The sequence below is a fragment of the Orycteropus afer genome, unplaced genomic scaffold (genome assembly GCF_000298275.1).
Source record: "Orycteropus afer afer isolate SDZICR_OR568_19922 unplaced genomic scaffold, OryAfe1.0 scaffold00281, whole genome shotgun sequence".
Taxonomy (NCBI): domain Eukaryota; kingdom Metazoa; phylum Chordata; class Mammalia; order Tubulidentata; family Orycteropodidae; genus Orycteropus; species Orycteropus afer.
This window is the reverse complement of record NW_006921868.1, coordinates 4,648,877-4,663,978: the sequence shown is the minus strand read 5'-3', so window position 1 is coordinate 4,663,978 and position 15,102 is coordinate 4,648,877. Positions and strand designations below refer to the sequence as shown.

The following is a 15,102-nucleotide window of genomic DNA, read 5'->3' as shown; positions in this document are numbered from 1 at the left end:
CTATGGCATGCTTGGACCCTGCATGTAGCCATGTCATTGCTTAGCAGCCTGCTGTGCTCTGCTGATCTTGGGCCTTACAATGGACTTAAGTTAATGGCCTGCCATGTGGTTTGGTAACATCGGGACTGTGCCTTTTTACTTGTCAACCTTGGGGCTTCTCAGCCTCAGTAGCCAGCAGCTGTCTGAGTGAAGAAATGTCTCTAGCTCCAGTGGGCCGGGAGCAGGAGGCAAAGTTGGACCCCAAGGTTGAAGGGCTTTCACCCAGGCCCTAGAGCCTGACACTCTGAACTTGGACTTAAAGCCTCCAAATTGTAAGAATAAACTCCTGTTTGTTAAAGCCATCCCATTTGTGGTATATTCTTGTCAGCACTAGGTAACCAGAACAATGACTTCAAGCATTTACTGGTGAAGATTAAAGACTATAGTCTTCAATATGAATTACAACCCCAACATGAACAAAACAAAAATCCTCACTACTGGATCAATAAGCAGCATTGTGATAAATGGAGAGAAGAATGACGTTGTCAAAGATTTCATATTACTTGGTTCCACAATCAATACCAATGGAAGCAACAGTCAAGAAATCAGATGACTTACTGCGTTGGGCAAATCTGCTGCAAAAGACCTCTTTAAAGCTCTGAAGAGTCTCTTTGGAGACTAAGGTGCACCTAACCCAACCTGTGGTATTTTCATTCATTTCACGTGCATGTGAAAGCTGGTCGTTGAATAAGGAAGACTGAAGAAGAGTTGATGCTTATGAGTTGTGGTCTTGGCGAAGAGTACTGAAGGTACCATGGACTCCAGAGGAACGAAGAAATCTGTCGTGGAAGAAGTGCAGCCAGAATGTTCCTTGGAAGTGAGAACAGCCAGACTTCATTTCACCTACGTTGGTGATGTTGTCAGAAGACCATTCCCTGGAGAAGGATATCATGCTTGGTGTGGTAGTTAAGGTTGTGTGTCAACTTATCTGGGCCTGGTTGAACAGCTGGGCAGCTGGTAGTAGTTAATCCCCATGATGGGACTGGCAATCAGCTCCATGGTGGGAGCTACCACAAGCATCTGAGTAACTGGTGTAGGGATGTGGTCTGCTTCCCATATATAAGAAGCAGCTTTGGGAATGGTCTCTGGCTTATGGCACTCTTGAACCCTGCATGTAGCCAGGTCATTGTTCAGCAACCTGCCATGCTCTGCTGATCTTGGGAATTTTAATGGACTTGAATTAATGGCCTGCTATGTGGTTTGGTAGCATCAGGACTGTGCCTTATTACTTGTCAACCTTGGGTTTGTCAGCCTCAGCAGCCAACAGCTGAGAGAAGAAAAGCCTCCAGCTTCAGTGGGCCAGGAACAGGAGGCAGAGCTGAAGCCCAAGGCTGAGGGGCTTTCACCCAGCCCCTAGAGCCTGGCACTTTGAACTCAGTGATATTAGCTACATTCTTCACAATACATGACCATTCTCATTATTTCTGTTCTGGTAGTTCTGTTTCTGTTAATCTAGTTCCTCTGCAAAAAAGGCAGGGAGGCCACATCTCCTGACCTCCTCTAACCCCACAAGAGGAAGACAGAATCACTGTCAATAGCCCAAGGCCTATTCCTGCGAGGCCAGACATGCTGCCTCCTTCCAGCCCTTTCACCAACCCTGACACCAACCGTTCCTCCCACAGCACCCACCATCTCTCTTCTGGATTCGATAATTCACTGCAGTGGCCACACAGAACTCTCAGATTGCGGGGTTTATTAGGGAAACGCCAGGCTACAATTCAAGTTCAGGAAAAACGCTCAGTCTCTCTCCCAGCCCACAGTCTCTCGCCCAACAGTGAGTGTCCCTCAGTGTCTCACTCAGCAATGCATGTCTCTTTCAGGAGCACATGTCTCTTTCAGCAGCACATCTTCCTCAACCAGCAGTCAGAGAGAGACTTCTGCCTCTAGGAGGCCTCCTTTTGAGCCTGGCAGTGGCCAAACTAACCAATCATAACATCAGAATTCTAAGCACCCGAGAGAGAACAAGAATCTCCCAGAACATTGCTTTGTGTTGCGCCCAACAGAAATATCCCAGGTGGATAACTTCTACAGTCAGGAGCTCCTCGGTTGCTCACAGCAAATTCTACCACAGAGTTTACAAAGACTTATGGCTAGAAAAGCCACACTAAGTAATTTACTACACCGCACCTCCAAATTGTAAGAATAAGCTCCTGTTTGTTAAAGCCATTCCATTTGTGGTATATTCCTGTCAGAGTGGCACGAGGTAACCAAAACATTTGGTAAAGTGGAGGGTTAAAGAAAAAGGGGCAGGCCCTCGATGCCCTCAATAGGTAGACACAGTAGCTGCCACAATGGGCTCAGGTACAACAAGGATTGAGAAACTGGCACAGGAGTGGGCAGTGTTTCATTCTGTTGTACATAGGGTCACTAAGATTTGGAGGCAACTTGATGACACCTAACCACAAATGAGACCAAACAAAGATTAGACTATAAGGGTGCAGAGGAACTAGATTAACAGAAACAGAACTACCAGAACAGAAATAATGAGAATGGTCATGTATTGTGAAGAATGTAGCTAATGTCACTGAACCATTTGTGTAGAAATTACTAAATGGGAACTTAAGCTGCTCTTAAACTTTCACTGAAAACACAATAAAATATTCTTAGAAAGAAAAGAATATGAGTTTTGGAGTCAAGCAAACCTGGTTCTGTTCCCAGCATCTCTCCTCACAGACTCTCTGAATATGGGAAAATTAGGAATGTCTCTCATTCATATATCCATCCATCCAGTAAGTATTTTCCAAGCTCCTACTCTGTCCTAAGGACAGTGTTAGGTCCTGGGGCACAGTGATGAGCAAATCAACATGGTCCCTGCCCTCAGAGAACTTATGGTCCAAGGAGGAAGGCAGACAGTCATACAAATATGTATTTACAAATTATGGTAAGTGCTACAAAGGATTGACAGTGTAGGAAATTGTAACAAGGCACCTGTAATAGTGCAGTGAGGCACTGAGGACTGACCTGATGTTGGTGTAGAAGTTAATAGGGTAAAGAAGTAGGCAAGTTCATTCCAGGCAGAGGGAAGAGCATATGCGAGTCTGCTGAGGTGGAAGGAGCAGGGCCCACTTCAGGACTGGGAAGATTCTTGAAAAGTGTAGCTGGAGGCCAGAGAGTCTGCAGGAGTCCTGTTGGAGGCCAGAGAGTCTGCAGGAGTCCTATGAAGCAGGACCTGGGCAGGGGTTATGACTTTATAGTAATAACAGTGGGAACCCATTAATGACTGTTTTCTCATCTGTAAAATCGGGATGATGTACTACTTCGGTACATGTGACTATCTGGGGTCAGGTGATTGTAGGCTGGTCTGGGATGGCCTCAGCTGCAGCAATCATCCCTGCTCCAAGTAGTCTCATCCTCCAGCAGAGCTTGGGCTTGTTCATATGGCTGCAACTGGGTCCTAAGAGGACCTACTGAAGTCTTGGCCTAGAACTAGCACTGCATCACTTCCGCTGCATTCTTGCGGTCTAAGCAGATCACACTTCCAGCCTAGATTCCATGAATATATGGAAGCTCTTGACACAGCCCCTGGCACATCAGAAATGCTCAGGAAATGCTATAATTATTGTTGTTGTTGCCATGTATCTGCATAGCATTTTATGCTTTTCAGAGTTTGATCACATACATCATTATACCCTACACAGTGAAGGGTAGATGATTAGAGCAAATATTAGCCTATTTAACAAATAAAGAACAGAGTTTACATAACTTGCTTATGGCCACACATTTAGCCAGTGCCTGTGCCCAAGCAGTAGAACTCAGATACCATATAACTTAAAGCATCTTTGCAAACACATCTGCAGAAAGTGAACCATTTACATGTGATTTCATTGTCTTGAGCACCATCTGGGTAAATAAAACACATAATTGAGATCCAAGTGCTTTTGTCCCTAGTCTAGGCTAATGATGATCTGCATAGTTCAGTTATGGTCTCTGCAATCCAAATCTCCTTGTCCAAGTTTTGTTTTTTGGCTCCCAAGCTCACTGGAGTGAGTGATGGTTTTCTTTCTCTTACCCAGAGAGCCTCTCTCTGGACTCCAGCTGCTTCTCTTCTCCACCTGTGAACTTCCTTCAAGAACTGCCAAGCTACCAGTCCACTGCACGCAGGAGGACTACCATCCTTACACGAGACAAGCAACGTGGCACTTTGCTGAAGCCGACAGACTCTTACAGGTCTCCCCTGGAGGGAGAGATTACTGAAAACCTCAATAGCCAGTCCATTCGAAATTATGCACTGAACATCTCTGAGAAGCGGAGACTAAGGTTTGTTCAATACTCACCTGGATGCTGAATGATGTACATTTTGGTCGGAGGTGCATTTTATGCATGGGGTATGTTTTCTGAAGAGCTCACCTAATTAGAACTTTGTTACTTAGGGGAATCTAAGCTGCCGTGATAAAGAAATCCAACCACGTAAGAGCTGACCTGTTGTTGTTGTTAGGTGCCGTTGAGTCGGATCCAACTCATAGTGACCCTTCCTTGGGCTTCCAAGGCAGTATCACTAGGAAGTAGATTGCCCAATCTTCCTTCCAAGGAGTGGCTGGTGGGTTTGAACCGCCAGCCTTCTGGTTAGCAGTCAAGTGCCTTAGGCACTATGCTACCAGAGCTAAATAGTCAGCAGAGGACCCTGCAGTCATTTAGGGACCCAAGTACTGTGCTTTCCATCTTGTGACTCTGAACACCCCTCCTAAAAGTCTTATGGTTATCTGCATCCAGTGCATCTAACCAGTGGAGGAGTGGGTGCACCAGTTAGCTATGTTAGTGTTTGTGTCGCCCAGTTGGACCTGACTCATAGCGACCCCTCTTTAGATTTCCAAGGCATATCACTATGGAAGTAGATTGCCCCATCTTCCTTCCGAGGAGTGGCTGGTGGGTTTGAACTGCCAACCTTCTGGTTAGCAGTCAAGTGCCTTAGCCACTATGCTATCAGAGCTCCCCCAATTAGCTATACTGCATAATAAATCACTCCAAAACTTAGTAGTTTAAAATAATAACAATTGTACAAGTCTATAGGCTGGCTGAGCAGTCCTACTTTTGGTTGGTCAGCACTGGGTTGGACGGGTGGCTCTGCTGGTCTGAATTGGAGGTGAGCTGGCCCTAGGCCAGTCTAGGATGGCCTCAGCTAAGGCTATCATCCCCACTCCATGTGGTCTCATCCTACACCATGTTAGCTTGGGCTTGTTCACATGGGTACAGCTGAGGTTCAAGAGAGGAGCCCTTAGAAGCAGAAGGCTAGGCTCATAACTGGCACAACATTATATTGTGGTGGTCCAAGCACATCATAAGACCAGTCCCTTAATCATGTCGCCACAGGAAATGTCTTCCAGAGAAGGGGAGAATGGATTTTGGTACATAGCTGGCCATCTCTTTCATGATCTCAGAATTCAAAACATCATTTGTCACATTGGTCAGTGTGTGGAAATCAAATCAATCTATGCAATTGACTCCACTTCACTGATACCAACAAAATGGAAGGAATTCAATTCCATTTTAACTACACATATAGCACTTCTTCCTCTGACCTTAACCTCCTGGAGTGAGGTCAGAGCTCGCCAGTTAAAGGACACAGTCCTCCAGACTTCCATGTTTGCCCAAGACCAAAGATGCCAGCCACAAGCTTGGGGGTACCCATGACACCTTCAGTTCTAATAGTTTAGTTCCAAATATAGGGGTCCTCTCTACCCCTTCACAATACCAGCCATAGCTGGGGATCTCCAGCCCCCTCACTACTGAACTGCTGGCTCCCCTTAGTCCCTTGAGTTGGATAATTCACAAGAATGACTCACAGAACTCATGGAGGGCACTATGCTTACAGTTAGTTTTATTATAGCAAAAAGGATACAAATGAAGAGATGCATAGGGCAAGGTCTGGGAGGGCTCCCCACATGAAGCTTCTGTGTCTCAAAAAGAGATGTGCTACCCTCCCACACACATGGTGTCTTTTACCAACCAGGAAGCCCTTGGCAGTTGGTGCCCAGAGCCTTTATTAAGGCCTCCCTCCCATGAGATTGCACTGATAACACCAGGTGGTCCTTCTGGCCTAGCCAGCCCCCATCTGAGTTCCCTCATTAGTGGAAACCCTCAGGCTGCTCTAGAGGCCTTAAAGATAAAAAGCACTTCATCTGCTGGGGAAATTCCAAGGTTTTAGAGATTAGCTCCCAGGAACCAAGGACAAATGCAAACTTACTTGGGTAAGCTTAATTGTAAACCCAACAGTCAGGACAGAGGTGGGTGGGTGTTTCCATTCAACCCTCTAACTGGGGCCACCAAGGGCAGTAGCGTCATCACAGTTGATGATGCTCTGTGCCCTGTAGCTTTGAAAACATGATCCCTGGTGATTAGTATTATTATATTTTAACTTGGAGAGCTTTGTATTCTCAAAAAAAACATGTGAATAAAATAAGACTGATTCATATGTATTCTTTCCCACTTTCAGATTCACATATTCTGAATTCTTATAAAATACTATTGCTCTGTACTAAACTTTGACACCTAAGAGAGAGACATATTATCTTCCATCAAGGGGCTTCCATGTTAGTTTGAAAAATGAAACTACAGGAGTAATGAGGGCAGGACCCATGTCTGTTTGGTTCACCAGCAAATCCTTAGAACCTGGCAAAGAGCAAGACACAACAGTACTAATGGCAAATAGTTATTGACCACTTACATACCACCAGGTGTTTTTCCGAGTTCTTTATTTCTTTTAATCCATATATCAGTTCTCTGGGGTGGGGTTGCCCAACCTTAGTGCTATTGACTAGTGACATATGGGGCTGGGTAATTTGTTGGGGGGCTGTCCTGAGTATTTTTGGGTGGTGAGCAGCATCTATATGCCAGGAGTATCTGACTCCCAGTGGTAACAGCCAAAAATATCTCCTGACAATGTCCACAGTTGCCTGGGTCAGGGGACAAAATGGTCTCTAGTTGAGAACAGCTGCTCCAAGGGTAAACCCGAAGCCAAATCCAAACCTGTTGCTGCTGAATCAATTCTGACTCAGCAACTCTATGGGACGGTGTAGAACTGCCTCATAGGGTTTCTAAGCCTGTAATCTTTACGGAAGCAGACTGCCACATCTTTCTCCCATGGAGTGACTGTGGATTTTAACTGGTGACCTTTTGGTAGTAGCTCCAAGGGTAGGTATTTTTATTACTCCCATTTGGTGGCATAGTGCCTAAGGCATTTGACTGCTAACCAGAATGCTGGCGGTTCAAACCCACCAGCCACTCCTTGGAAGGAAGGTTGGGCAATCTACTTCCATGGTGATACCGCCTCAGAAATCCAAGGAGGGGTCGCTATGAGTCAGATCTAACTCGACGGCTGTGGGTATTTGACAGATGATGAAAGTGAGGTACAAAGAAACTTTTGAATGGAAGGCCCTTTCCTGGAGGAGTGCCTTATCTAACGGAGGGCGGATGGGTGGAGGGTGGATGCTGGTGCCGGATGCTGTGGGATGTCTGGCAGAGCTTCTGCTGCAGGAGTGGGGGCCACACTCAGCCTGAGTGCGTTTATGCTGCCCTCCAGCCGCACAGGTGGTTTGCTTCTCCCTAACTCCTCACATTCCGTCTCTCACCTGACTGTAGCACCTTCTCTTTCTCTTCCCTTTACTCCCCTCCCAGTCCCACCTTGGACTTGGGGCCCCTCCTCTGGGTTTGCACAGCTCCCTGAGTGTGTCCCCCTTTTGTAGCACTTTCCCAGAGACTTGTGGTTGTCTGAATTCAGGATGTCTGTTTCTCCCCTAGACTCAGAGCGGACAACTTTTCTGTAAATGGCCGGAGCATAAACATTTGAGGCTTTGTGGGCCCCATGGTGTTTGTTATAAGTACTGAACTCTGCAGCTACAACCAGAAAGCGGCCATAGATGCCTGTTGCCATTGACTCACTTCTGACTCATGGTGACCCCATGTTTTGCAGAGTAGACGTGCACACCATACCCTTTTTTAATGACTGTGATCTTTCCCTAATGTCTGGTTGAGAAACCCTGCTCTTGATCATCCCAGTGACTGGCCCATAAGTATGTGGTCAACAAACTTACAAGAGAGGGAAGGAGGACAGAGGTGGAGGTCAGAGGGGTTTTATAGCAGTGTAAAGAAGGGAGGGCTCCCTGGGTGTTGTAAACGGTTGGTGTGCTCGCCTGCTAACTGAAGGGAGCCCCGCAGAAGAAAGGCCCGACTTTGTCGTTTGGAGCCCAGTTCTGCTCTCACACACATGGTGTCACTGTGAGTCGGAACTGACTTGATAGCAACTGGTTCAGTTTTATAACGGAGCAGGAATGTGTAGTTGTTCACTGAGTGTAAAGGCGCAGATGCAAAAATTCCAAGGGCAGGTTCAGGGAGCAGTGTGACATTCATGTGAGTGGGCCTAGAAGGATGACAGGGAGCCTTGAAAGCCAGGACTTGGCTAAGAAAGGCCTTGAATTTCCAACCTAAAGGTTATGCTGCTGCTTCTGTAAATAATGCTGAGCCATAAAAGTATTTAAGTATATATATATGTAATCCATGCTTACAGGAAAGCAATTTGAACAATTCAGGAGCAGTAAACATCTTTAATCAGAGGACTGTGTGTTCACTATGTTGTTATTATGTGCCGTCGAGTCGGACCCGATTCATAGCGACCCCACCTTGGGTTTCCGAGGCAGTATCACTACGGAAGTAGAGCGCCCAACCTTCCTTCCGAGTTCACTATGTAGCAGATGTTTATTGAAAACCTATGATATGAACGGTGCTGTGCTGGAGTCCCTGGAGTGCCTCAGCAAAACGGCCTGGCAATCTGCTTCCTGAAAGATCACAGCCATTGAAAACCCTATGGAGTGCAGTTCTACTCTGCAGCACACAAGGTCATCATGAGTCAGAAGTGACTCCATGGTACGGCAGCTGGTGTGGGTGTTGTGCTAGAGATAAAAAAAAAAAAACCAAACTCACTGCTGTTGAGGCAGTTTGACTCATAGCTACCCTTCCTTGGGTTTCTGAGGCAGTATCTCTATGGATGGAGCTCTGATAGCGTAGTGCTTGACTACGTAGCACTTGACTGCTAACCAGAAGACTGGTGGTTCAAACCTACCAGCCACTCCTCAGAAGGAAGATGAGGCAATCTACTTCTGTAGTGATATGCCTCGGAAACCCAAGGAGGGGTCTCTATGAGTTGGGTCCAACTCAATGGCACATAGCAACAACAACAACATCTCTACGGAAGTAGATTGCCCAATCTTCCTTCCGAGGAGTAGCTGGTGGGTTTGAACTGCCAGCCTTCTGGTTAACAGTCAGATGCCTTAGGTACTACGCTAAATAGATCCAACCACAGCTATCCTGGGACTGATTGTCTGTGCCAGTCACATAGGGACCTTGGAAATGAATACTACCTATTCTTGGCCTTTAAAGAACTTACGGTGTGGTAGGGGAGACAGACAAATGATCCCATAATTGAAGAGGGTAGTTACGAAACCACTACTCATCTGTCAGTCTGTCATTCTCTGGTGGCTTGTGTGTTGCTAAGATGCTGGAAGCTATGCCATTGGTATTTCAGATGCCAACAGGTTCACCCATGGTGGCCATGTCAGTAGTGCTTCCAGACTAAGACGTATTAGGAAGAAAGGCCTGGCAGTCTGCATGTGAAGACTAGCCAGTGAAAACCCTAGGATCACAACAGAACTCTGTCCGTTACGGTGCTGGAAGAGAAACCCCCTTGTTGGAGGGCTCTCAGGGTATGGCATAATAGCTGCAACAGTGGACAGTAGCAGTGGGGAAGAAGGCACAGGATTGAGCAACAGGGTTGTTCATTCTGGTGTATGTAACAGCTGCAACTCAATGACAGCAAGCTATGTAAAGATGGTGTTGTGGGAGATAGAACGGAGGGAGTTGATCTCGTGTGGGTACGGAGAGAGGTCAGGCTTGGATTCATGGAGTCATGGCTTGCTTGACCCTGTGCCCTGGGCTGGGGTTTTATTTGATGCTGAGACTTGACAGTGTTGATGTTGTTGTCACACTTGTTTTTAATGCAGGGACATTCAGGAGACCCAAATGAAGTATTTATCTGAGTGGGACCACTGGAAACAGTACAGCAGCAAGTCTTGGAAGAGGTTTCTAGAAAAGGCTCACGAGATGACGACCCACCTGGAACCGTGGCGGGAAAACATCCGCAACATAGAAGGTACTGCTCCCTTCCCTCTGCGTCTCCTCCGTGGTGTCTCCTGGGCCGGGGGAAAGCACCTCTTCACCCTCGCTGACCTCTACCTGCTGTATTTAGCATCTCCCCCAGTGAAGAATATGAGCAGCCAGCCACAGTTGGATCTGCAGAACCTGTGTCATCAGGAAAACACAAGTATTTTCCTCACCCTTCTAGGTGCTGCAGACAACTCAGAATATCATTTGTGCTGTTTATGGCTTTGAAATTACAGGGGTTATCAGACTTGCCACTGTTGTTAAGTGCCGTCCAGTCAGTTCTGACCCATAGCAACCCTGTGTACAACAGAACGAGCCGCTACCCAGTCCCGTGCCATCCTCACAATTGTTGCTGTGCTTGAGCCCACTGTTGTAGCCACTGTGTCAATGCATCTCATTGACGGTCTTCCTCTTTTTCACTGAACCTCTACTTTACCAAGTATGATGTCCTTCTCCAGGGACTGACCCCTCCTGATAGCATGTCCAAAGGACATGCGATGAAGGCTCACCATCCTCTTTTCTGAGGAGCATTCTGGCTATACGTCTTCCAAGATAGAAGAATTCATTCTTATGGCAGTCTGTGGTATATTCAGTATTCTTTGCCAACACCATAATTCAAATGCATCAATTCTTGTTCAGTGTTCCTTATTCATTGTCCACCTTTCACATACATATGAGGTGGTTGGAAATACCATGGCTTGGGCCAGGTACACCTTAGTCCTCAAGATGACATAATTGCATTTATACTTACTTTTTTGTACTTTTTAACCTAGTGTCCTGGTGAAGGTGCTCATATGCTATTCTATCACAAATCAATTTTTTTCCTAACAGGATACCTGCATTTCCAATTATATTTTCTGCATTTTAAAACAATATTCTGAGATGGTGTTCATAGACGGCACCAGACTGCCAAAGGAATCCATAGCACTGAAAACATAAAAAGTCACTTCCTTCCCGACAATGGTGAGAATTTGGGATGAAGTACACAAAACTTGGGGGTCCCTCTGGTAGCATAGTGCCTAAGGTACTTGACTGCTAACCAGAAGGCTGGCGGTTCAAACCCACCAGCCACTCCTCGGAAAGAAGGTTGGGCAATCTACTTCCATAGTGATACTGCCTCAGAAACCCAAGGAAGGGTCACTATGAGTCAGGTCCAACTCGACGGCACATAACAACAACAACAGCAACAATGGCACCTTAGAATAATGGCCTGGTGATCTATTTCAAAAACATCAGCAATGAAAAACCCTATGAATTTGGAAACATTCAGTACACATTTGTCAGTACACATGGGATGCTTAAAAATTACTGTTAATTTTGATGTAGGTAAGACTTGCAAAATGTTACAACAATAACTTATAAAAATCCAGGATTTTTCATTCCATTGTCTTCAGATGTTTTCCACTACCCCTCTTTTAAAGAGACTGAAATTGGATGTTATAAACAGTGCAATGTGGGAGAAACTGACACAGAACTCCAAAGACCAAACCCATGTTCTCAAAAAAAGGCCATGACTCTGAATTAAAAGACTGCAGTACTGATTTGTTTCAACTTAAAAAGAGTTTAAGGAACTCTGTATCATATTGAATGATTTCCCCTTTTGAACTGACTTTTTCTGGTGTTATCTCAGTGCAGCTCAGCACTTTTCTCACAAAATGGACAAAAGATGGAAATGCACATGACATGCAAATAAAAAATAAAGTCATACCATTAAAGAAAGGAAAACTTTATGGAGCAGTGGGGTTGCCAAGTCAGAGTTGATTCAGTGACAACTCTTTCTGTGTATATTCACAAAATTTGAAAGTTGTGCCAAGATATAAAATTAGAAAAAACAATTAAACATTGGAATAATGAAGGAGAGAAGAGACATGCTGCCTCTTAGGATTACATATTTGCTATAATAAAGCAACTGACACCACTCTACTGTCAGTTTGTTGCACTGTGGTGGCTTGCATGTTGCTCTGAGGCTGGAGGCTAAGCCACTGGCAATTCAAATACCAGCAGGGTCACCCATGGTGCACAGGTTTCAGTGAAGCTTCCAGACTAAGACAGACTCAGAAGAAGGAAGGGGCCATCCACTTCTCAAAGAACTGGCCAGTGAAAACCTTATGAATAGCAGTGAAACACTGTCTGATATATTACTGGAAAACTTGATGAATAGCCCTGAAACACTGTCTGATATAGTGCCAGAAGATGAGCCCCTCAGGTCAGAAGTCTCTCAAAATACAACTGGGGAAGAGCTGCCTCCTCAAAGTAGAGCCGACCTTAATGATGTGGATGGAGTAAAGCTTTTAGGACCTCCATTTGCTGATGTGGTACAACTCATAATGTGAAGAAACAGCCACAAACATCCATTAACAATTGGAACATGGAATGTATAGAGTGTGAATATAGGAAAATTGGAAGTTGTCAAAAATGAAATGGAATGCATTGAGCTCAATATCCTAGGCATTAGTGAGCTGAAATGGACTGATAGAAGGCATTCTGAATCAAACATGGTCTACTCTACTGGGAATGACACATTGAAGAGGAATGACGTGGCATCATCGTCACAAAGAATGTTTCAAGATCTGTCCTGAAGTACAATGCTGTCAGTGATAGGATAATATCCATACAACTACAAGGAAGACCAGTTAATACTGCTATTATTCAAATTTACACATTGACCACTAAATCCAAAGAAGAGGAAATTGAAGATTTTTACCAACTTCTGCAGTCAGAAATTGACCAAACATGCAATCAAGATGTATTGATTATTACTGGTGATTGGAATGCTAAAGTTGGAAAGAAAGAAAGAAAGAAAGAAAGAATCACTGGTAGCTGGAAAATATGGCCTTGGTGATAGAAATGATGCCAGAGAGCACATGATAGAATTTTGCAAGACCAATGACTTATTCATTGCAAATACGTTTTTCCAGCAACATAAACAGAGGCTATATACATGGACCTCACCAGATGGAATGCACAGGAATCAAATCACCTACACTTGTGGAAAGAGGCAATGAAGAACCTCAACATCTTCAGCTAAAACAAGACCAGGAGCTGACTGTGGAACAGACCATCAGTTGCTCCTACGCAAGTTGAAATTGAAGTTGAAGACAATTAAAACAAGAGCCTTGAATTTAGAGACCATCTGAAGAATAAATATGACACATTGAGCACCAGTGACCTAAACCAGATGAATAGTGGGGTATCAACAACATCATCTATGAAGAAAGCAAAAAGTCATTAAAAAGACAAGAAAGGAAGAAAAGACCAAAATGGATGTCAGAAGATACTGTGAAACTTGCTCTTCAATGGAGAGTAGCTAAAGCAACTGGAAGAAATGGTGAGATAAAAGAGCAGAACAGAAGATTTCAAAGAGCAGCTCGAGAACACAGAGTCAATTCCTATAATGAAATATGCAAAGACCTGGAGTTAGAAAACCAAAAGGGAAGAAGACGCTCAGCATTTCTCAAGCTGAAAGAACTGAACAAAAAATTCAAGTCTCAGGTTGCAATATTGAAGGATTCTATGGGCAAAATACTGAATGATACAGGAACATCAAAAGAAGATGGAAGGAATGCACAGAGTCCTTGTACAAAAAAGAATTGGTCAATGTTCATCTGTTTTAAGAGGTGACGTATAATCAAGAACCAGTAGTACTGAAGGAAGAAGTTGAAGCTGCAGTGAAGGAATTGGCAAAATAAATAGGGCTCCAGCAATTGACAGAATACCCCTTGAGATGTTTCAACAAACAGATCCAGCACTGGAGGCACTCGCTCGTCTATGTCAAGAAATTTGGAAGACAGCTTCCTGGCCAACTGATTGGAAGAGATCCATATTTGTACCCATTCCAAAGAAAGGTGATCAGACAGAATGTGGAAATTATCGAACAATGTATGAATATCACGTGCAAGTAAAATTTTGCTGAAGATAATTTGAAAATGTTTGCAGCAGTATATTGAGAGAACTTCCAGAAATACAAGCTGGATTTGGAAAAGGACATGGAACGAGGAATAAATATCCTTGCTTATGTCAGATGGATCTTGGCTCAAGGCAAAGAATACTGGAAAGATGTTTACTTGTGTTTTATTGACTATGCAAAGGCATTCCACTGTGTGGATCATAACAAATTATGGATAATATTGAGAAGAATGGAAATTCCAGAACATTTAATTGTGCTCATGAGTACATAGACTAGAAGGCTGTTGTTCGAATGGAACAAGGGGATACTGCATGGTTTAAAATTTGAAGTGGTGTGTGTCAGAGCTGTATACTTTCACCACAATCATTCAGTCTCTATGCTGAGCAAATAATTAGAGAAACTGAACAGTATGAAGAAGAATGTAGCATCAGGATTTGAGAGGAAGACTCATTAACAACCTGCGATATGCAGATGACACAATCTTGCTTGCTGAAAATGAAGATAACTTGAAACATTTACTGATGAAGATTAAAGACTACAGTCTTCAGTATGGATTACACTTCAATATAAAGACAACTAAAATCCTCACAACTGGGCCAATAAGCAGCATCACAACAAACAGAGAAAAGATTGAAGTTGTCAGAGATTTCATATTACTTGGTTCCGCAGTCAACACCCATGGAAGCATCAGTCAAGAAATCAGATGACGTATTGCGCTGGGCAAATCTGCTGCAAAAATCCTCTTTAGATCAATCCTGGGAGAGTGGTAGAAGGGCTTTGTATGCACAGGGAGACAGCTCAGGGGACAGGAATGCATAGAAGGGAAGGACACAGGGAGGAGGTAACTATGGAGAGGAAGTAGGAGGAGAGCTGTTGCATTGTGGGAAATTGCAGTCAATGTCATGAGACAAAGTGTTTCTGAGCTGCTGTATGGAAAATGAATTTGCTTTGTAAACTATCACCCAAATCACTACAAAAAATTAAAAAAAAAAAAATCTTTAAAGTGC

General features: G+C 44.4%; 1 protein-coding gene across 1 annotated transcript in view; it reads left to right on the top strand.

Moving 5' to 3' along the window:
- The first annotated feature begins 4,054 nt into the window (after nt 1-4,054).
- The window catches only part of TMC7 (transmembrane channel like 7), a 61,821-nt gene continuing 50,773 nt past the window's right edge, over nt 4,055-15,102 (top strand). The window contains exons 1-2 of the mRNA XM_007950593.1: nt 4,055-4,296; nt 10,029-10,177. Coding sequence (XP_007948784.1) covers nt 10,048-10,177 — 130 coding nt within the window. The 5' untranslated portion in view covers nt 4,055-4,296; nt 10,029-10,047. The remainder of the gene's footprint in view (nt 4,297-10,028; nt 10,178-15,102) is intronic.